This window comes from Odocoileus virginianus, chromosome 17 (genome assembly GCF_023699985.2).
Source record: "Odocoileus virginianus isolate 20LAN1187 ecotype Illinois chromosome 17, Ovbor_1.2, whole genome shotgun sequence".
NCBI lineage: Eukaryota > Metazoa > Chordata > Mammalia > Artiodactyla > Cervidae > Odocoileus > Odocoileus virginianus.
The window spans coordinates 40109579-40131920 of record NC_069690.1 but is presented as its reverse complement, the minus strand read 5'-3'; the positions used below and the strand labels follow the sequence as shown (position 1 = coordinate 40131920).

At 46.0% G+C, this 22342-nt stretch overlaps 1 protein-coding gene, 1 long non-coding RNA gene and 1 pseudogene across 4 annotated transcripts in view; 1 reads left to right on the top strand and 2 right to left on the bottom strand.

Annotated features, from left to right (window-relative positions):
- Positions 1-16931, bottom strand: part of LOC110133821 (uncharacterized) — a 39025-nt gene extending 22094 nt beyond the window's left edge. Inside the window, exons 1-2 of the long non-coding RNA XR_002312883.2 lie at positions 16835-16931; positions 15698-15816 (exon numbers count right to left, since the gene is read on the bottom strand). This is a non-coding gene — a long non-coding RNA (uncharacterized lncRNA). The remainder of the gene's footprint in view (positions 1-15697; positions 15817-16834) is intronic.
- LOC139039127 (large ribosomal subunit protein uL24-like) lies at positions 12283-15691 on the bottom strand (annotated as a pseudogene).
- Positions 16932-17002: 71 nt separating the features above from the next.
- Positions 17003-22030, top strand: TUBG2 (tubulin gamma 2). 3 transcript variants are annotated; one of them, XR_002312885.2, is made up of 11 exons: positions 17005-17272; positions 17598-17710; positions 17910-18077; positions 18379-18447; positions 18960-19039; positions 19456-19582; positions 20409-20523; positions 20621-20770; positions 21124-21276; positions 21358-21519; positions 21641-21730. XR_002312885.2 is itself a non-coding variant. In XM_020888041.2 (11 exons), the coding sequence occupies exons 1-11, from the start codon at positions 17224-17226 to the stop codon at positions 21836-21838; spliced, it is 1356 nt and encodes a 451-aa protein (XP_020743700.1). In that variant the 5' UTR covers positions 17006-17223; the 3' UTR covers positions 21839-22030. The 3 variants fall into 3 exon arrangements, 2 of the variants coding, with proteins under 2 accessions (XP_070335567.1, XP_020743700.1); XM_020888041.2 differs by having other exon boundaries at positions 17006-17272; positions 20437-20523; positions 21641-22030; XM_070479466.1 differs by having other exon boundaries at positions 17003-17272; positions 20437-20523; positions 21124-21519; positions 21641-22030.
- The last annotated feature ends 312 nt before the right edge of the window (positions 22031-22342 follow it).

Sequence of the window (22342 nt, the reverse complement as noted above, 5' to 3'; positions counted from 1 at the left end):
ATGTATCATTACTGAGCCATGGAGGAGCTATGGCAGAGGGAAGCGGACACACACAGGCTGTTTCCTGGGTTCCTGGGCTATCATCTTACTCGATCACAGGGTGATTCAACCCAGAGGGCGCTGTTTCCACCTGTTTGGTCTCGGTCCATCCAGAAGGCACTCACTGACTTGCTTCTGTCACTCATTTACAGATGGTACTGAAGCAGGCAAGGGAAAGGACTTGGACAGTTCTCATACAGAATCCTCAGAACACTCACAAATCCCCGCCCTCCCCACCAAGAGCCTGCACAAAGGGACTGTCTTGAGACCTGCAGAACCTTGGGGTCAGTCACCAAAGTCTTAAACTGGAGCAGTAAGGAGCCTGAGGGGCAGACAGGCCAGGACTAAGAAAATGAGAGTTGCAAAACAAACAAAAATCCTCAATAAAAAGTGTTAGGGCTGGATTTTCCAATTTTCAGTTAGGCTGTTAAATAACTGTTCTTAGAACCTAAAAGGTTTTGTTAAATTGTGTTGATTTAACAAACCAAATGATAGAAAGCAGGAAACTAAAACCATGTCAAAAGTTAATTTTTAATAATCTCCTAAACAGGTTAGCCAAATACACTAGCCTGGCATAGCTAAAGAGAGGTACTGGTAGCATAAGAAACACCAGTAGAGTCAAAGCAGCTACAAATGTCAGGGTTTCCCTTGTGACTCAGCTGGTAAAGAATCTGCCTGCAAAGTGGAAGACCTGGGTTCGACCCCTGGAGAAGAGAAAGGCTACCCACTCCAGTATTCTGGCTGTCAATATACATATAAAACAATGGAAGCTCTAGAAATAAAAACGGTCCCAGATACTAGAAGAAATCAAACTATTAGATACAACATATTAAAGCAGTAGTAGAAGATATTGCATCTTACTACAATGCTTCAAAAAATGGAAACTTTCTTATTTCATCAGAAAAAAAAAAAATCTGATGAAATTTTTTCCTGTCTGGCACCACAATAGGATCTTAAAAAGGAACTCTGACAAGAGCACCAAACCAAATACATTGTGACTTAAACAGAAATCATCCTTACTGTAAGAAGGAGAAAAAAAATACAACTTACAACAGAAGAAAGGAAAATACAAACCATGCACAATACCATCACTAATAAATTATGCAAACATACTTTTTGAAAAAGAAATAAGCCCCAGTTTCCTCATTCATGAAATGAAAAGTTGAAACAGACTAAATATTTAGTGATCAAAAATTTTATGTGTTAAAAAGTTATCTTGAGGGGAGTTCCCTGGTGGTCCAGTGGTTAAGAATCCACCTGCCAATCCCAAAAGATTCCACATGCTGCCGAGCAACTGAGCCTGGACACTGCAACTACTCAGGCTGTGAGCTGCAACTCCTGACACCTGCATGGCCTACAGCCTGTGCTCCACAGCAAGAGAAGCCACTGCAATGAGAAGTCAGCACCACACTAAGAGCAGCCCTCGCTCACTGCAACTAGAGAAAGCCCAGGAGCGGAAACGAAGAGTCAGTGCTGCCAAAAATACATAAATAAATATACATTCATTAAAGAAAACCCTTAAAAAAAAAAGCTATTCTTTGAGGCTTCTCTGGCAGTCCAGTGGTTAAGAATCCACCTTGCATTGCAGGGGACAAGGGTTAGATCCCTGGTTGGGGAACTAACATCCCACATACTTCTGCGCAACTAAGCCACAATTAGTGGCACAACTAGAGGGTCCACGTGCTACAACAAAGGACACCTCATGACACAGTGAGATCCTGTGTACCTCAACTGAGACCAGACACAGCTAAATAAATAAATAAATAAATAACAATTTTTAAAAAGAAGCTGTCTTGGGTGAGGTCAGGAGGGATGGATTGGGAGCTTGGGGTTAGCAGATGCAAACTATTATATACAGGATGGATAAACAAGGTCCTAATGTATAGCGGAGCAAACTATATTCAATATCCTGTGATAAACCATAATGGAAAAATGGTTATAATGGGAAATGAGCTATAGGGTTCACAGGAGCCCCCCCAGGAACCCCTCCAGAGGAGAACTGCCTCAACCCTTCCCTTTCCTTAGGGTGTGGTTGTTATTTCTCTACAAACTGAAAGGGGAAAGGTTGGGAAGGCTTAATTAATAGATAATCTCTACAGTCCATCCAGTTCTAGGAAGCTGTCACCATGCCTCCCATAAATCAAGACCTTGATGCACAGTGGCAACAATTTTGAACAGACAGACCCTCCATTCTGCACAAAGAAGTTACATACAACAGATAATGAAAGTGACAGAAACACGTCTATCTTTCTAAAAGCTGCTGCTGTGTTGCTTCAGTTGTGTCCGACCCTGTGCGACCCCATAGATAGCAGCCCACCAGGCTCCCCCGTCCCTGGGATTCTCCAGGCAAGAACATTGGAGTGGGTTGCCATTTCCTTCTTCAAAGCATGCAAGTGAAAAGGGAAAGTGAAGTCTCTAGTCGTGTCCGACTCCTAGTGACCCCATGGACTTGCAGCCTACCAGGCTCCTCCATCCATGGGATTTTCCAGGCAAGAGTACTGGAGTGGGTTGCCATTGCCTTCTCCTTCTAAAAGCTACTTTTCTGGAAAGTACACTTAAAGAATAACAAGATAAGAAAATTAAATACATTTTAAAGCAGGCATCCCTAGCAAAATGTATTTTAGGGCAAGCTGAAATGGGGGCCTAAGATTATCTATTTGATGAAACTGTATCTGTTAGCAACTATGAGAGTGCAGCAATCAGGGATAACATGGGCATGAACTAAGGACAAGAGCAGAATCCTGAAAATGCCATCATGAAATATGTAATTTCCAATAAACGGTACAAGAAGGGATGCAAAAACTACACAATAAAATAAAAAATTGAAATTTCCCCTAACTTTTTTCCAATGAGTATAAATATATTAAAACATCATTTATTTTTAAAATACTGCATGATTTCTTTTACAGAGGCATTGGTGGCATACACAAATTCACCTCATTCAAGTGATTCCTAAAAGAGCATACTCAAATTTATAGCTGGGATAAGTTTTTCATTTGAAGTCAATTACAGCACTTCCGTGGTGGCTCAGACAGTAAAGAATCCACCTGCAATGTGGGAAACCTGGGATCAATCCCTGCATTGGGAAGATCTCCTGGAGGAGGGCATGGCAACCCACTCCAGTAGTCTTGCCTGGGAAATCCTCATAGACAGAGGAGCCTGGTGAGCTATAGTCCAGCGGGTCGAAAAGAACTGGACACGACTGAGCAGCCAAGCACAGCACACATGGGACTTCCCTGGCAGTCCAGGGAAGGCAGGCTAAGACTGCCTTCCAATCCAGGGGCTGTGGGTTTGATACCTGGTCAGGGAACCAAGTTCCCACATGATGTGGGGCATGGCCAAAAGTTTTTTAAAAATAAAATATAAAAGAACTATGAAGTATATAGGGTACAATTATATGATCCTTGTTAATTTTCATGTTTTTAAATGTCTAAAATAAAAGTTTGAAAGGTTAATTGTAGATTATATCTTTTAAATTTTAAAATGTTTAGATCTTGTTATGTGGTGTAAATAGCTGAATCCTAAGTGTATTATTTCAGCCTGGTCAGTTATCTCTGTTTCAGCACTCTTGCTTCAATAAGTAATCAAGAGACACTGGAGAGCATATTGTTGAGCAATACTCCTTAAACTTCAACATGCCTGCAGATAATCCTAGAATCTCCTGAAAATGCAGATTCTGATCCAGTAGATCTGGAGTGGGACCTGAAATGTTTTTTTTTTTCCTTGTAATCATCGTTTCTGACTCTTTGTGACCCCATGGACTGTAGCCTGCCAGGCTCCACTGTCCATGGGATTTTTCAGGCAAGAATACTGGAGTGGGTTGCCATTTCCTCCTCCAGGGGATCTTTCTGACCCAGGGATCAAACCCACATCTCCTGTTTCTCCCTCACTGGCAGGAGGATGCTTTTACCACTGAACCACCTGGGAAGCCCTGAGATAGTTATTTTTTAACAAGTCTGTAAGTGACGCTGATGCTGCTGGGCCAGGACCAAACCTGAGGACCATAGCTAGAGAGCAATGGCTTTCAAACTGAGGTATGAGAGAATCATGTAAAGGGCTCCTTAAACCAGATTGTTGGGCTCCACCCCCAGGTCTGAGGTGGGGTATGAAATTCCGCATTTCTTTTTTTCTCAGCTGAACCAGCAAAGCTTATGGGATCTTGGCTCCCCAAGCAGGGATTGAATCTAGGCCCTCAGCAGTGAAAGCACCAAATCTTAACCACTGGACCTCCAGGGAACTCCCTGCATTTCTAACAAGTTCCCAGGCAATGCTGATGCTGCTTGTCTGGAATCCACTCATTGAGTATCATTACTATCAAGGAAAGAATATTGGATTCTGAGAGAGAACACCTGGGATTAGTCTCAGCTCTGTTACTAACTGGTCCTCTGACTCAATCAAGTAGAAATACAGTGAGCTGCAATTAAAAGAACATTAAATTAAAAGCAGCTTAAATAAACAGTAGTTTGTTTTTCTCCCTTGGTAAATCCAGAGGTAGGCAGTCCAAGCTTGAGGTTAGGAAGCCATCAAGGACACATGGCCTCTTTTTTTTTTTTTTTTTTTTAATATTTTGGCCATGCTATACAACATATAGGATTTTAGTTCCCCCACCAGGGATTGAGCCCATGTCCCCTGCAGTGGAAGTGCAGAGTCTTAAACATTGGATCCCCTGGGATGTCCCAGGGGCACATGGCCTGTCTATTTTGTGTTGCTCCATCACTAATGCGTGGCTTTTTGTGCTCCTGACCCAAGACACCTGCTGAAACAGCTTCCAACAGAAGAAAGGGAACAGAGCAAGTGTGGAAAAGGCCTCTGGCTGCATTTGCCCTTTGAAAAAGTTTTCCCACGAGTCTTGCTCCATGGCTTCTGTTTACATCTCACGGGCCAGATCTAAGGCAACCGTAGACCAATCATTGGGAGGTGACTAGATAGAGCAGACGGGACTCACCAACCACCAGTGTCTATCACAGTGATCTCAGACACAGACACAGATCTTAACATGATAACAAGACAAAGAGAAGCTCCAAAACGTCAGCACACAGCTCTCTGAACCCCGGTCTCCCCATGTGTAAAGTGTATGAGATATACTACCAGCATCATGGCAGGACAGGCCACCCGCAGTGTGGATCTATCCTGTACACTGTGGGGCACTTAGCATCTCTGATCTCTAGGTACTAAACGTCAGTATTGTCCACCCCCACCTTTGTGATACAACCAAATAGGCCTCTGCTGGTTTGCAAGTGCCTCCTGGTTGGTGGAAGGCATGGGAGGGTGACTATCTTCTGGGGTTGGAAACCACTGTACTAGATGGTGTCAGGTCCAGAATTGTGTGACTCTTTCTGGCCTCTTCAATAAAGGCTAGTTTTGTTTGTTTTTCTGAAACCCTGGCTATACAGCAGAAGCATGGGTCCCCACTCTCCACCTCATGGTGGGTAGGCATTCTTTCATCTCCTTATTGCTATTTTTAGACAATTAACTTTTTAAAAGTACAGTTAAAAAAAATAAAATAAAAAAAATAAAAGTACAGTTAATTTACAATGTTGTGTTAGTTTTTGGTGTACAGCAAAGTGATTCAGATATATATATAGACATATATTCTTTTGAAGATTCTTTTCTATTATAGTTTATTACTGTGTATTACAATATAGTTCCTTTGCTATACATTAGGACCTTATTGTTTATCCATTCTAAATGTAATAGTTTATAGCTACCAAACCCAAACTCTCAGCCCATCCTTCTTCCTCTCAGCTCCCCCTAGGCAACAAGTCTGATCTCTATGTCTGTGAGTCTATTTCTGCTTTGTAGGTAAGTTCATTTGTGTCATATTGTAGATTCCACATATAAGTGATATCATATGGTATTTCTCTTTCTCTTTTGAACTTACTTCAATCAGTATAATCTCTAGGTCCATTGATGTTGCTGCAAATGGCATTATTTCATTCTTTTTCATGGTTGAGTGGCATTCCATTATATATATGTACCACATTTTCTTTATCTATCCATTTGTCTATTGATGGACATTTAGGTTGCTTCCATGTCTTGGCTATTGTAAACAATGCTGCTATGAACACTGGGATTGAGTATCTTTTCAAATTAGAGTTTTTCTCCAGATATATGCCCAGGAGTGGAATTGCTTGATCATATGGTAAGTCTATTTTTAGTTTTTTAAGGAACCTTCATACTGTTCTCCATAGTGGCTACAATTCACATTCCCACCAACAGTGTAGGAGTGTGGGAATTTTTTTCACATCCTTTTCTTCACATCCTCTCCAGCATTTATTATTTGTAGAATTTTAGATAATGGACATCTGAACTATGTAAGGTGATACTTCATTTTAGGTTTTTTTTTTCATTGTAGGTTTTAAAAAATATTTATTTATTTGGCTGTGCTGGATCTTCATTGTGGCACACAGGATCTTTGATCTTCATTGCTACATGTGAACTCTTAGCTTTGGAGTGTGGGACCTAGTTCCCTGACCAGAGATCAAACCTGGGTCCCCTGCGTTGGGAGTGTGGCGTCTTAGCAACTGGACCACCAGGAAGACCCCTTCATTGTAGTTTTAATTTGCATTTCTCTAATAATAATAGATGTTGAGCAACTTTTCTTTTTTCTTTTTTTTTTTTTTTAGCAACTTTTCATGTGCCTGTTGGCACATGTCTTCTTCAGAGAAGAACAACTTTTGATAGGGTTATTTGTTTTGTTGAGTCGTATGTGGTGGTTTAGTCACTAAGTTATGTCTGACTCTTTGCAGCTCCATGGACTGTAGCTCGCCAGGCTCCTCCATCCATGGGATTCTCCAGGCAAGAATACTGGAGTGGGTTGCCATTTCCTTCTCCAGGGGATCTTCCTGACCCAGGGATCAAACCCAGGTCTCCTGCATCGCAGGCAGATTCTTTACTGACTGAGACGAGGGAAGCCCATTGAGGTGTACGAGCTCTTTGTATATTTTGGAAATTGAGTCCTTGTCCATTGCATTGTTTGCAAATATTTTCTCCCAGTCCGTAGGTTTAGATAATTACTCTTACCTTGCTGAAAAAGCCCCCCTCCTCCTTTGAGGCACTTATTATCCACCACCACACTCTTCTGCTTGTTCCAAAGATCCTCCTACTTCCAAGTCACTCTTGCACATTCTCCAGATTTTCTTCTCCACTCCAAACCTCACCTTCATGTTTACATCCACATGGATGGTCCTGGCTGGACTGGCTGTTTCTTGACCTCCTCACCTCCAATGCCCTTTACTAGTTCTCTACTCATCATACACACCATGGACAGACCCTACCACCTGCCATCCCACAAACTACTCCTTAACCTCAAACTTGACTGGCTAACTCTTGCAGCACCACTTCTGGCACCTCAACCTTCTCATTCCCTTAGTCCCACTCTTCCGCTTCTGATGTTGATTTCACTCTTCCAAGCAATCAGTCCCTTCCTAGCTTCACATTCTTCTCCAGGCAGTCTGGATAAATTGATCCATCCTTCATTTACTCTCCTGATCTTCACCCCCATCCTCCTGGTAAAACCCAGCCCTGGCTTTCACTGATCTGCCCCCTGACTCCCACACCTGGGCAGCTGAACACTGCCCGAGGCAGCACACTCCCACTTGGATGACTGCCTTGACATTCTGGTGGTCCCTAACTGTCCCAGCCCTCTCCACCCACTGGGCTGGGAGACCTCATACTTGTGCCTGTCAGCCCTCTCTTCTGCTCCCTACCTTTGTCACCTCCCCTCTTACTCTCAGCAGATAACTTCACTCCTACTAGATGGTGAAAATAGAAGCCATCAGGCAGAATCCCCCTCAACTTCCTGTCCCCTGCTCCCACCGGACTAAAACACTTATTTTTATCCACACTCATCCTTTCCTCCCTTTCATTGTGGGAAAAGTTTCCTTCCTGTAGTTAATCCCTCCACCTGAGCCCTGCATCCCAAGAGCTCCAGTCTCCTCAGGGACTTGGTTCTTAAAATCCCCTTTGTCCCTTTAGCATTTCAACATCATGTTGAAATATTAAGCCTTTTGCAAGCTTCTCCCATGCTCTAAAAAACAGTGTTCCCCAGACACTACATTCCCACCTCCTCTGTATAAGTCTCCCTTTCTCTCTTTTCCCCTTGAGAGCTAAGTTCTTTTTTAAATTGCTGTTTTATTTTATTTTTTTATTTATTTTGGGGATCTTAGTTTCAAAGGAGGATAGAACTCATGCCCCCTGCTGTGGAAGAAAGGAGTCTTACTACTAGACTGCCAGGCAAGTCCCTAGAGCTGAGTTCTTAACCCTTATCACACCACAGATGCTTCTGGAATCCGGGGCATGCTTTTGGCAGTCTGGTGAATGATGCAGTTTTTAAAAAAATATTTTTAAAAATTTATTTATTTATTTGACTGCGCTGTGTCTTAGCTGTGGCGCTTGAGATCTTTGATCTTTGCTGTGGCATATGAACTCTTAGTTGTGGCACGAGGGGTCTCGTTCCCTGACCAGGTTTTGATATAGGTTTAACCCCTGTATCCATCTGGGAATATTCCATGTGTCGCGAGGACAACTAGGCCTAAGCACCACAACTACCGAGGCCGTGTGCTGCAGCTACTGAAGCCTGAGCACCTACAGCCTGAGCTCTGCAGCAAGAGAAGCCGCTGCAATGAGAAGCCCGCACCCCACAATGAAGCGCTGTCCCCACCTGCCGCAACTAGAGAAAGTCCATGCAAAGCCATGATGTCCCAGTTCAAAATAAACAAATAAATGATGGTATAATCATACATGGACTTCTTTCATTTTATTTTTGTGTCATCCACGAATGCATTAAATAACAAGATCTCAAGGGGGCTTAACAACTCATTCATAGGTAGTAAAGTTATAAACAATATTTTGTAACATCTGCATCAGCTGTGATGTGATCTAAAAATAGATGTGATTTTTAGCAGTGTCACAGAGTCACAGGCACTGCTCAATACTAGTGAAGTGTGATGCCTACAGTTACAATGGAAGGGAAGGCTAAATTTTAATTAGAGGTGAGTGAAAAATCAAAATATAATTTGTTCCATTTAAGTTCATGGTCTATTCTATCCATAAACCCCTTGGAAGTGATCTGTGATCCCCATATTAAACTTGCTGTTTCAAACTCCCTGCCCACCTCCTTATCTTCCACATGTCTTAATTTTATGTTTCCTTAAATATTCCTCAAATGTATTCCTCAAATACAGTGCCAACTATGTAGAAGGGTAAGTAACTTTTGCCAGGAGATGCAGGAGATATGGGTTCGATCCCTGGGTCAGGGAAGATCCTCTGGAGGAAGAAATGGCAAGCCATTCCTCCAGTATTCTTGCCCAGGAAATCCCATGGACACGGGAGCCTGGCAGGCTACAGTCCATGGGATCACAAAGAGTTGGACATAACTGAGTGACAGAGAATACACATACAACCTTTTGCAATCTAGCTTTTACTCCCAGGGTTACTATGCTCACTGAAGTCACTAGTAGTCCCCCACACTAGAAAGACCCTTTTCTATCTCCATGTTACTCCATCTTCCTATAGCCTCAGATGTCAAATCATCTCCTTAGAACATTCTCTTTCCTAGATTTCTTCAGTATCCTCTGTGGCTACGCCTCCGTTGTTGCTTAATCGCTAAGTTGTGTCCAAATCTTTTGTGACTCCATGGACAGTAGCCCGCCAAGTTCCTCTATCTGGGATTTCCCAGGCAAGAATACTGGAGTGGGTTGCCTCCAGCTGCAACTAAGAAAATAATTTTTTTAAAAGTTTAAACTATAAGGAACTATCCCACATTTCAAGAGATCCAGATACAAGGCAGCTCCGGGGCTGATTAATTTGATGGCTCAGCAGCAGCATCAGAGATTCAGGTGCCTTCCCTTTTTCTGCTCTACCATCTTCAGCATGATGGCTTATTTTCAAGATGCTGCTGCTGCTAAGTCGCTTCAGTCGTGTCTGACCCTGTGCAACCCCATAGACGGCAGCCCACCAGGCTCCCCCATCCCTGGGATTCTCCAGGCAAGAATACTGGAGTGGGTTGCCATTTCCTTCTCCAATGCATGAAAGTGAAAAGTGAAAGTGAAGTCACCCAGTCATGTCTGACTCTTAGCGACCCCATGGACTGCAGCCTACCAGGCTCCTCCGTCCATGAGATTTTCAAGGCAAGAGTACTGGAGTGGGGTGCCATTGCCTTCTCCGATCCTCAAGATGCTCTCTGCACAATTAAAAGATGACTGTAGTAGCCCCAGTGCCAACATGCAACTGAAGAAGTGTAAATTTTCCTTTCATTTTTTTACAATGTCTTGTGGCTTGCAGGATCTTAGTTTCCCGATTAAGGGGGTTGGATGCAAGCCTCTGCAGTGAAAGTGCCAAATCCTAACCACTGGACCACCAGGGAATTCCCTCTTCCTATCTACTTTTATCCAGCGAGGAGATCTTCTCCAGAAGCCCCCAGAAGTCTTTCCTTATATCTCACGGACTTGAATTGCATCGCATATCCCTTCCTAAATCAGTTGCTGGCAAGGAAATTGTGAGAACCATAGTTGGCTTGGATTAATCAGGATTTACTGCTGCTTGTAGGAGGGGTGGAATGCAGAATAAACTCAGGGCTCTGCCAGGAACAAGGAGGGCAGGCAATCAAACCTCCCTGAGCGGCTCTAAGTTTTCTTCTGCCTTTTTGTTTGCTCTTTCATTTTTCTTTGCAATAAAATCTTCCTACCCTTTAGGTGTTATATTCTATTGGGTTCTATTCCAGTCCTCTTACAGTCCAGGACCATCCCACATCATGCATCCTCCCTGAGTGATTCTATTCAGGCCTATGGCTTCCACTGCCACTTGGGTACAGCCAACTCTCCACCTAGACCCTGCTTCTTCGCTCTGGGCCTCTGTATTCTCTGTTGCCTGCCAGCCCCCGACTTCCATCTGGATATTCCCCAGGCTTCTCAAACCTGGGGCTTCTCAACCTCTGCAAACATGCTCCTCCTGAATCCCCATGTCTCAATACACGGCCCTACCTTCACCCAATGTCCCAAGATTGAAATCTGTCTGCTCAGACTCTTCGCTCTCCCTTAATCCCATGACACATTCAGCCATCTTGAACTGCTGTGGATTCTTTCCACTCTATCTCTAGAATCTGTTGCTTGGGCAGGGCTCTTCTCATTTCAGGCCTGGCTAGAAAGCTTGCCTGTTGCTCCATTCAAGCATGTCCATCTCACTGATATCAGAGGGATCTTTCGGTTTTTATTTTTTAAGATTTTTTTTTTTTGATGTGGACCATTTTTAAGTCTTTACTGAATTTGTTACAATATTGCTTGTTTTATCTTTTGTTTTTTTTTTTGGCTGACAGGCACCATGGGATGTTAACTCCAAACCAGGGATCGAACCCACACTCTGCACTGGAAGGCAGTCTTAACCACTGGATTGCCAGGGAAGTTCCTTTTTTCTCTTTTTTCCTTTTTAAAAAATATTAAAAAAAAATTATTTGGCTGTGTCAGGTCTAAAGTTTCGGCAAGCAGGATCTTTAATTAGGGCAACAAACTCTTAGTTTTGTGCATGTGGGATCTAGTTCCCTGACCAGGGATCAAACCTGGGACCCCTGTGTTGGGAGCAAGGACCCACTGGAGCCACCAGGGAAGTCCCCCATCCATTTTTTTCTGAGCTTGTGTTCTTCTTACTGATTTGTATCCACTCTCTTTCCCTCACCCCCATTTTCTCCACCTGCCTAATTCCTGCTAGACATTCAAGACAGGCCAGGGACAACCTCCTCCAAAAGTGAAAGTCGCTCAGTCGTGTCTGACTCGTTGTGACCCCATGGACAATACAGTCCATGGAATTCTCCAGGCCAGAATACTGGAGGCGGTAGCCTTTCCCTTCTCCAGGGGATCCTTCCCAACCCAGGGATGGAAGGTCTCCTGCATTGCAGGTGGATTCTTTACCAGCTGAGCCACACGGGAAGCTCTAGAATACTGGAGTGAGTAGCCTATCCCTTCTCCAGCAGATATCCCAACTCAGGAATTGAACCAGAGTCTCCTGCATTGCAGGTGATTCTTTACCAACTGAGCTATCAGGGAAGCCCTCCTCCAAAAAGTCTTCCCCAATTCCCTGGCACCTCCCTGCCCCCACCCCCAGTTAAGCCAGCTCTATACTCTCTACACACCAACCTTGCTGTATATTTATCTCCCCTGCAAGTTCATGAATACCTCTATTCCCTTCTCATATTAGTGTGCTATGTGTAATGTAGGTGCATAATAAAATAATAAGCAAATAATAGGCAAATAGGATTACTTTAAGGTTTATTTTCTTTTTCCTATTCCTTAAGACAACAACACAGAACAAAATAGCCAGTTTTGTTCTATTCCACAACCAAAATATGAATTTAGTAAAACTCCTTTCACATAAAGAGCTTTGGCTCTCTGGTTTCATTGTTTAATCTTTTTCCTTGGCATCATTTTTTTTTTCTTTCATTTTAACAGTTTTTAATGAAAGCTGTAGATAAGATGACTTTATTCCTGCATCTTCTCAATTGTTTCTTCCTTATATTTGCCCTTTTCCTTTCCTACTTGGCGAGATTTGGCTTTCCATTCTAGGATCTTTTTGTGGTCTGGTGATAACCACCTTGCTGGGGTGAATGCCCACATGGGCAGCTGTGCCATCAGCCTTCTCCCGCTGCACTCGTTCATTGTAGATGCCGTATTTCTTCTTGTAAACCTGGGCCACTTTGCCAATTTTTTGCCCTTTGTAGTGCCCTTGTACAACCTGAACTTCATCATCCTTTCGGATGGGCATGGATCGAACATTGTACTTCTGTCTTAGCTCTTTAGAAAGAGAAGAAGACATAATTTTTCTGCGAATGTGGGAAGGCGCATTGAAATGCCTTTTTTGATTCTTGCTTCGGTCAGAAGTCACAAAGGGATTGAGCTTCATTTTGGTCACCGGCGCTTCAGTGATGGCCACAGAAGGGAAGAGCCCTTGGCATCATTTTGAAAGTTAAATTTCCTGGGGTCACAGTATCCCAGTCTCAAGACCCTGAGACACACCCTCATTTTCACAGTCACACCACTACTTCACAAGATACCTGTATTCCTGGCCTACCATAGGCCAGGCTTTCAGAAAAGCCCAGAAACAAAGGTGCCTCCCAAATAATGTCTTTTAAAAAAATATTTACTTATTTTTACTTATTTGGATTTATTTGGCTGTGCTGGGTCTTTGTTGCACCATGCAGAATCTTTGATCTTCGTTAAAGCACGCGGGATCATTCAATTTCGGAATCTTTTTAGTGGCGGCATGTGAACTCTAGTTCCCTGACCAGGGATCAAACTCAGGCTCCTGCATTGGGAATGAGGAGTCTTAGCCACTCAACCACCAGGGAAGTTCTTAAAATAATATCTTACTGGGAATTCCCTGGGGGTCCAGTGGTTAAGACTCCACGCTTTCACTGCTGAGGCTAAGGGTTCAATCCCTGGTCGGGGAACTAAGATCTGGCATGGTACAAGATGCAGCCACAAAACAAATTAAAGTTTTATTCAATCTGGAATGTTCAGTAAAGGCTTAGGACATTTAACAAACTTGTTAGTTGACAAATGCTACGTGTACTATCAGATGCAAAGCAAAGCCTCAGACAAAAGAAGGCCAAATCCCACTGTATTATCATAACCTGAATCAGAGATCATAGAGCCAAACAAATTAAACTCAACACTCAATAATCAAGCTGTGGGTAATGACCTCCAGGTCCTATGAGATGGACCATGAACCTGGGCGCTCTGTTCAACCTCAACAGAAGTCTGCTCTGAAACTGAATCTGTAGGATCATCACAAAGTAATTAGGTTTTAAGTTTTTTCACATTTATTTAAAACAATCAGTCATTTAGTTTTTACCCCGAATAAGATCTTTCATCTCTAGCAGCAGCCAACCTATATTTTAATTCCAATTGCATCTTGTTTTACAACAGCAGCTAATATTTGCTGAGTGTTGACTATGAGTCAGGCACTGTGCTAAGTGCTCAGGCATCATCTCATTTAACCCCGACAGACAGGTCAGTTCTCAGCAGAAATGGAAAGCACACCCTGCTAATAACTGGGAGGATTTATGTTCAGCTCAGCTAACATACACAAGCACCTCAGTTTCCAACCCATTTCTGCAGAGGAGGAGGAGCCTCAATCTTGTCAGAGATGGCTTCTTAGAGAAAACTTAACACTGCAACTTCTCCAACTCTGAGAAATTCACATGTTCTAACCTGTTTGCCTATAAATTGAGATTTCAAGTTTTCCTGCTTCTGGGAGAAGGAGGAGCAAGGCACTGTTGTTAATTAAGAAAAGGCTGCAATTAAATTCCCACGTTTCACAAGTGTTCCTAAAGGGCTTACAGCTTATTACTTTAAAGGAAGCAAACAGCCATTCCAGGCTCAAAAGGACGGGAGGCCTGGCAAGTTTACTGTCACCTCCGAAGCCATCCCCTTCACCTGGGCAGATTCTGACAGGGGCCTGGCAAAGCCTCTGAAGACAGGCAGCCCTAAGGAGCGGTCCGTCGCGGGAGGGGAGATTCAAGGCTAACGGAGGCGCTCCGACCCCACCCTCAAACTTCAAAGGAAGCAGCCAGATCCTCCCAGAAGAGGCCGGCCGGCCGGCTTGCGGATTCTCTGGGAGGGCACTCAAACTCTTCCGACGGCAGGGCGGGAGCTAGAGGGGGCAGGCGGGGAGGCCCTGTACGGTTAGGGGAGGGAAACTGAGCCCGGGAGAGGACAGGCGTGGGGCGAGCCAGAGCCTTCTAAAGACCAGAAGATTCTTGGCGGCCGGGGCTGGAAGGCGGCCGAGTTCTCCTTTAAAAAAAGAGAGAGAGAGAAAACAAAACCTAAAAAAAAAAAAAAAAAAAAAAAAATCCTCGTCTGAGCATGACTCTTGGCCGTGGTGCTCTCATCAGAGTCTCTGCAGTGGCTCCCAGAAAAAGCTCGGCAGACGGGGACAGACCCACAGCCCAATCGAGCGGAAGAGCGGCCAGAAGCCAGCCCATGTCGGATCCCGGGCTTGGAATGTTGGGGGCGGGGGAGAGGCCGGACTGCACCGACTCTACAATAATTGGTTCGGAGACAATTGGCCATCCATATGGAAAAGATAAAGTAGATCCCTATCTTACAGGCCTCCAAATAAGTTCCAGATGCACTAAAGACCTACAAGAAACAAGCAAAACTACTATTGGGCTTTGGGAGGAAAACAGCGAAGGACAACTTTAAAATAGTGGGAGAAGAGGCAGGTCCTTTAAGAAGGAATAAAACGTGCAAATCATAACTGAAGAGATGGGTAACTTTGTCTACATTAAAATGAAAATCGTCTCTGAGGCAAAAGACATCATATACAAAGGGTAAAGACAAACCATAGACCCATAATATTTTCAATCCATAAAACCAAGAAAAAATTCGTAGAATATCTTGAATTAAGAGAAACAACCCAATAGGAAAAAAAAAAAAAAAATGGGCAAAGGAAATGAACAGGCAATTCCCAGGGGTCAGTAACAAGAGAAAATTGAATCAGCTTTGATTGTGATCCTGACTGGAAGTTACAGCTATGAGTTACCTGGAGCTGACAAAAATGAAGATCTGATAACCCAAGTGTGGAACTGAGTATAGGGAAATGAGAATGCTATTGCTGGTTAAAAGTATAAGTTGGTAACAACCATCTAGGAAAAAATATGCCAAACCTGGTAAAGTTGAAGCTGCACAAGCTCTTGGTAAAGATATTTTTCTTCACATTCACAAGTGGATAACTCCTGCAGGCATTTGATGTAACAGCAAATAAGTGGAAACAATCAAATCACCCCTGTGTGGAAATATAATAAACTGTTTTTATCCATCCAATTAAATACTATGAAGCAGTTAAAAGGAACGAAATGAATCTACACGTCTCAACATAGCTAAATCACTAAAGCTAAAGTAGGGTGAAAATAGCAAGATACAAAAGGATATTACACTCTGATACCATTTATGTAAAATTTCAAAATAAAAAATATATAGTAAAAATTCAAAATCATGCTTGCATGTTTAAAACTTTTTGAAATTTAAAATAAAATAGAAACCACAATGAGATACCACCTCACATTCATTAAGATGGCTTTTTTTTTTTTTTTTTTAAGTAACAAGTGTTGATAAAGACGTGGAGAAACTGGAAGTCATGTGTGTTGCTGTGGGAATGTGAAATGGTGCAGCCACTGTGAGAAATAGTATGGAAAGTCCTCAAATAAAGGAAACACAACCCTGCCATGATCTAGCAATTCTGCTTCTGGGCATATACCCAGAAGAATTGAAAACAGGCACTCAAACAAGATATTCAGACACCCATGTTCATTAGCAGCATTAAGTAGAAGCATGCCAATGTCCATTGACAGATGGATTGATAAACACAAAATGTGGTATATGCATACAATGGAATATTATATAGCCTTAGCAAGGAATAAAATTATGATATATGTTTCAAGATGGAGTAACCTTGAGAACATTACCTAAGTGAAACAAGCCAGTCACAAAAGGACAAATACTGTGTTATCCCACTTGGTATGAGGCACTTAGTCAAATTCACTGAGACAGAAAGAATGGTGATAAGGGCGGGGTTACTGTTCAACAGGTAGGAGCTTGGGAAGGTGCCAAAGTTCTGGAGGTGACTGCTGGAGACCGTTACAGAACAATATGTATGTACTTAACTTCACAAAATTGTAATTAAAAATGGTTAAAATGGTAAATTTTGTTAGATACATATAATTTAAAAATAGAAATTTAAAAGAAGAAAATTGACTTGAATTCAGCCCCTCTACCTAGCAGAGCAGGCAGAGCCGCTCACCTACCTATAAAGCAGAGCGCCGGTGATTCCAGACACCTGGACGGCCCCTCCCTCACTTCCCTTCCCCCACACCCGGTTATTCCCCGCTGCCCGGCGCGTCTCACTGCGCAGGCGCAGAGCTGGGGCGGGTGGGCAGGAGGGGGCGTGGCCTCACTCCGCGCCTGTGCGGAATTCCAGCTGCAACTGCTGTGGGGGAAAATGATGCCCAGGTTGGGCTCCCGGGCCGCCGGCCGAGAGGAGGCCCGCACTGCACACGCGCAGACCGAGCATCCGCGTCAAAAGCAGAAGAGAGCGCGCGCTCCCCACGTCCTGCGCGCCCAGCTGCCAGGCATTTGTCCCTGCCGCGACTCCCGCCGGGCCTGGCCAGGCTGGCGCGGCCTCATCTGAAGAGCGATGCCCCGGGAGATCATCACCCTGCAGCTGGGCCAATGCGGCAACCAGAGTGAGCGAACGAGAGCCGGGCCCAGCTAGTCTCCGGTTCTGCCCCTTCGGGTCCCACCCGAGTGCTTGGCATCCTCCAGCACCACCACCCCACCCTCGCCCCGCTTCCCTTCCATAAACCCCCTGCCCTACTGCGCATGATGGACCAGGTCTCAGACACCCAGAACGAGAGACATGCCTCTAACCCTGGGCTGTCACGGCTCCCAGAGCCGGGCGTCTTGGGTCCACCCTTGAATGTGTGAGACTGTCTGAGCCTCACCCTGGGCTCCCGAGAGCCCTCTGCTAGAGGGCTTTAGCAGACCCAGGCGTCTCTCCCCATCCCCCAGTTGGGTTCGAGTTCTGGAAACAGCTGTGTGCCGAGCATGGTATCAGCCCCGAGGGAATCGTGGAGGAGTTCGCCACCGAGGGCACTGATCGCAAGGACGTCTTTTTCTACCAGGTGCTGCCAGAGACTTAGCCAGGGTTGGCAATGGCCCAGGAGGCCTGAAGGGAAGGGCTTGGGTACTGGGAAACCCACTGGGCAGAGGAGCCAGGGCAGCTGGTCTGAAGGAGGAGGGCAGGCAGGAGCCAGAGTTGGGAGCCCTGGAGGACTGGGCAGGCCCTAGCTGATTGGGCCCATCCTGGACTCCTTTTGACAGGCCGACGATGAGCACTACATCCCGAGGGCAGTGCTGCTGGACCTGGAGCCCAGGGTGATCCACTCCATCCTCAACTCCCCCTATGCCAAGCTCTACAACCCAGAGAACATCTACCTGTCGGAGCATGGAGGAGGAGCTGGCAACAACTGGGCCAGCGGATTCTCCCAGGTATCCAGGTGGCCATCCCAGAGATTCTTGATGTTCCCTTCCTGGGGTAAGGCAAGCACAAGCAGTCTGGTGATTAGACCATACTGACAGTAAGAGACAGGGGACTACCCTGATAAGAGGAACAGACACAGAGAAGTTTATGCAAAGTAGCATTTCTGGGGTGAGGGCCACAGTTGGGGCTCTGCTTGAGGCATCAGCAGTGTCCCAAGGTAGAGTTACTGGTGCTGAAAAGAAATGCTCTCCAAGAACATCATCCTCACGTCTCTATAGATGTTTCTGCCTTCCTCATGTCTCTATACAGGGTGAGAAAATCCATGAAGACATCTTTGACATCATAGACCGAGAAGCAGATGGAAGTGACAGCCTAGAGGTGAGGTTCTGCCCCTCTAGGGGAGAGGAGGGAGGAAGCTGAGAAGTGCTGGGGAAGGTCAGGAGGTAGCCTCCCTGGTGGCTCAGGATAAGGAATCAGCCTGCAATGCAGGAGACCTGGGTTCAAATCCCTGGGTCGTGAAGATCCCTGGAGAAAGGAATGGCAACCCATTTCAGTATTGTTGCCTGGAAAATTCCATGGACAGAGGATCCTGATGGGCTACCGTCCATGGGGTCACAAAGAGCCTGATCAGATGTATGATGGGGCAATTCAATTCATAACTCTTTCATTAAGTATCAGATGTGAGATGGTGAAGTAAATAAGGTACAGTCTGTGTCCTCAAGAAGATCCTAATCTGGATGGCATCAGCTCCTTCCTTCTCAAGGAGCCTCACACTGGATGGATATACAGGAAGCCCTGAGACTTGAGTGGTTTGGGAGTGGGCCATGAGACAAGCCTGAAGCCTCTCCCCCAGATCCCTGGAGACTGCCTCTCCATTCCTCCCCCTGCAGGGCTTTGTGCTGTGTCATTCCATCGCTGGGGGGACCGGTTCTGGCCTGGGCTCCTACCTCTTGGAGCGATTGAATGACAGGTAAGCCTGTGTTTGGGAAGAGGGCATTAGCTCTGTTTCCCTGGGTAATGTCTTTCCTTTTGTCACTTTTTTCCTTTGGACTGAAAGCCCTATTCCTACCGCCCTTGAGTTATAAGTAGGAACAGAGCCTGGCCTCCCAGGGAACATCTTGGAAGCAATAACTCCCAGGAAACAGGGGGTCTGCATAGGTGGGGGAGAGGATCCAGGAGGGAGGGAGGTTTGATGCTTCAGGTTTATCTTTTTTGGCTTCTGGGCTCTAAAGACTCAGTTCTGCCCTCACTCCTTTTGTTTAAGACCTTGGTGGCACTTGGAAAGGAATGGCCCCCGTTATCCCTGGAGAAGACAAAGAGGGGCAGTGATGAGAGTCCTTGCAATTCACTCTGCTACCTTCCCGTTTCCCTCTTCCTCACCCCCAGGTACCCCAAGAAGCTGGTACAGACATACTCAGTGTTTCCCAACCAGGACGAGATGAGCGATGTGGTGGTCCAGCCCTACAACTCACTGCTCACACTCAAGAGGCTGACCCAGAATGCCGACTGTGTGGTGAGCATGGGAGGAGGAAGTGGGGCCTTTGGCCTACCTCCCCAAACCAATGAGACACCTACACTCTGCCCTTCCCAAGCCCTTGCCCAGAGAACAGACAACCAACAAAGCCATACCTGGTGGCCCAAAGTATGAAATAAGAACCTGACCCCAAGCTTCTCATAGTTCCTTTAGGTAGCAGGACTCTCAACAGAGTAACACCCCCATCCCACATGTCTCCACTTAGCCTATTTAATACCTACTCATGTTTCCATTCTCAGCCTAATGGTTACTTTCTTAGCAAAACCTTCCCTGACCACCCAGACAAGGTCAAATTCCTTTGTGCTTATTTCAGGCGTAGCTATACTTTTCTGTTGTTTTATATTCAATGCCACTCTCCCTTCTCTAGACCAGGGGTCCCCAACCTCTGGGATCTAATGCCTGATGATCTGAGGTGAAGCTGATGTAATAATAATAGAAATAAACTGCACAATAAATGTAATGCACTTGAATCATCCTGAAACCCCACTCCTACCCCGGTCCATGGAAAAATTGTACTTCCACGAAACTGGTTAAGTTGGGGACCTCTGCTCTAGATTATAGACCTGGTGAGGGGGAAGACCATGCCTGTTTTACTCTCTATGGTCTCTCCAGAGCCAGGTACCATGCATGGCACATGTTGGACAGTCAAATATTTCTCTCATGCACTGGATGGTAGAATAAGTGTCTCCTGATGCCCCAGAGACAGTACTTGCCCTTTAAATGAACATACTTGCTTCCTAGTTTTGGAGTGTAGAGGGGGACTAAGCTAATAACCTATTTCTCTGCCCTCTTTCTCCTCAAAAAGGTGCTGTCACCCTCTTCTGTCCCCCCAGGTGGTGCTGGACAACACGGCCCTGAACCGGATCGCCACAGACCGCCTGCACATTCAGAATCCCTCGTTCTCCCAGATCAACCAGCTGGTGAGCCCCCCACTCCTGGACTCCCTCCTTCCCGAAGCACCATCTAGGGAAGAGAGGCCCCCAGGACAAGGCCCGTGACCCGGCACCCTGTCCCCAGGTGTCCACCATCATGTCAGCCAGCACCACCACCCTGCGCTACCCCGGCTACATGAACAACGACCTCATCGGCCTCATCGCCTCGCTCATTCCCACGCCACGGCTCCACTTCCTCATGACGGGTTACACCCCCCTCACCACGGACCAGTCGGTAAGAGCAGCCCTCGGGCCCAGCAGGCCCTGACCAGCCTTTCCTTCTCTCGGCTGCACCCGGAGGCCCTGCTTCCTGGCTGACTCGCTCTCCTCTCCCCCTGCCTGTGGCGCCCTGCAGGGCAGGGGCTGTATGGGGTCTGCTGATGCTCCTGCACAAGGACATGAGTTAGCTGAGCTCTGGGGGACTGAGATCTGTGATCCCTCAGTGAGGACCTGAATCTAAGGACATTCCCCAGAGAGACCAGGCTGTCCCGTGTCTGATGGGGCTGTGCATCACCTCGTGCTCTCTGTCCATGCGTCTCTTGACTGTGCCCTGAGTACCGGGCTGCCCTGTGGCCCCTCTCCCCTCAGGTGGCCAGCGTGAGAAAGACCACAGTCCTGGATGTCATGAGGCGACTGCTGCAGCCCAAGAACGTGATGGTGTCCACAGGTCGGGATCGCCAGACCAACCACTGCTACATCGCCATCCTCAACATCATCCAGGGGGAGGTGGACCCCACCCAGGTAGGTGAGGCCCCTTCATTCTACCTCCGGAGCCCACAGGGGAAGGAGAGGCTACCACCACCATTCCTGTGCCCACCCCAGGTCCACAAGAGCTTGCAGAGGATCCGGGAACGGAAGTTGGCCAACTTTATCCCCTGGGGCCCCGCCAGCATCCAGGTGGCCCTATCTAGGAAGTCACCCTACCTGCCTTCTGCGCACAGGGTCAGTGGGCTCATGATGGCCAACCACACCAGCATCTCCTCGGTGAGCCTGGCTGCCTGGTCTGCTTTGGCCCCTCTTTTCCACCTTCATCATTCTCCCCCAGATCCAGTCCAACCCCCTGTCTCACCCTGGCTCCCATCCTGGAGACTTTTATCTCTTTCAGCTCTTTGAAAGTTCCTGCCAGCAGTATGACAAGCTGCGGAAGCGGGAGGCCTTCCTGGAACAGTTCCGGAAGGAGGACATCTTTAAGGAGAACTTTGATGAGCTGGACAGGTCCAGGGAAGTTGTACAGGAGCTGATTGATGAGTACCATGCAGCCACTCGACCAGACTACATCTCCTGGGGCACCCAGGAGCAGTGAGTCCTCCCTACTGCACCCTCTGGACAGTAAGCACAGACCCATCATACTTGGTTCCTCTGGTCCAAATTCCCCTCACCAACAAGGTTCTAGATTCTTCACCAACCCAAGAGTGGGCCTTGCTTCTTCCTTTTGATGCCATCACCCTTGATATGCTTATTTAGCTCTAATAAAGCTTCACTAGTTGTGAATATAGTCAGGCCTTGGTCTGTGAATAACTGTCAGGCCTTGGTAGCTGAATATGGGGGACAATGAAAGGATCTCTGTGGTGCCTCACAGTTCCCAGGCATGTGTTGGTAGGGTAGGCTTTACCTGCTCTAGTCTTTCCAGGTGGTCCCGATCTGTGTCCATTGTTTCCATGAGCATCCCTGCCTAGAACCAGGCTGTTTTACTGGAGCCAGTCCTACTCTCAAGACTACAGAGCATTACTGATGTCTGCTGTCTCCTCTGTGCCTAAGGTTCTGCCCGAGGGTGGAGACACATTGCTCATATTGCCCCAGCCTCCTC

What these genes read in the sequence shown, in the direction of transcription:
- TUBG2 (XM_070479466.1), top strand. Translation starts at nt 17,224, where the DNA reads ATGCCCCGGGAGATCATCACCCTGCAGCTGGGCCAATGCGGCAACCAG. An exon ending in ATGGAAGTGACAGCCTAGAG is followed by an intron (nt 18,448 to 18,959) that starts GTGAGGTTCTGC and finishes CTCCCCCTGCAG; the next exon opens with GGCTTTGTGCTGTGTCATTC. An exon ending in TTGGAGCGATTGAATGACAG is followed by an intron (nt 19,040 to 19,455) that starts GTAAGCCTGTGT and finishes CCTCACCCCCAG; the next exon opens with GTACCCCAAGAAGCTGGTAC.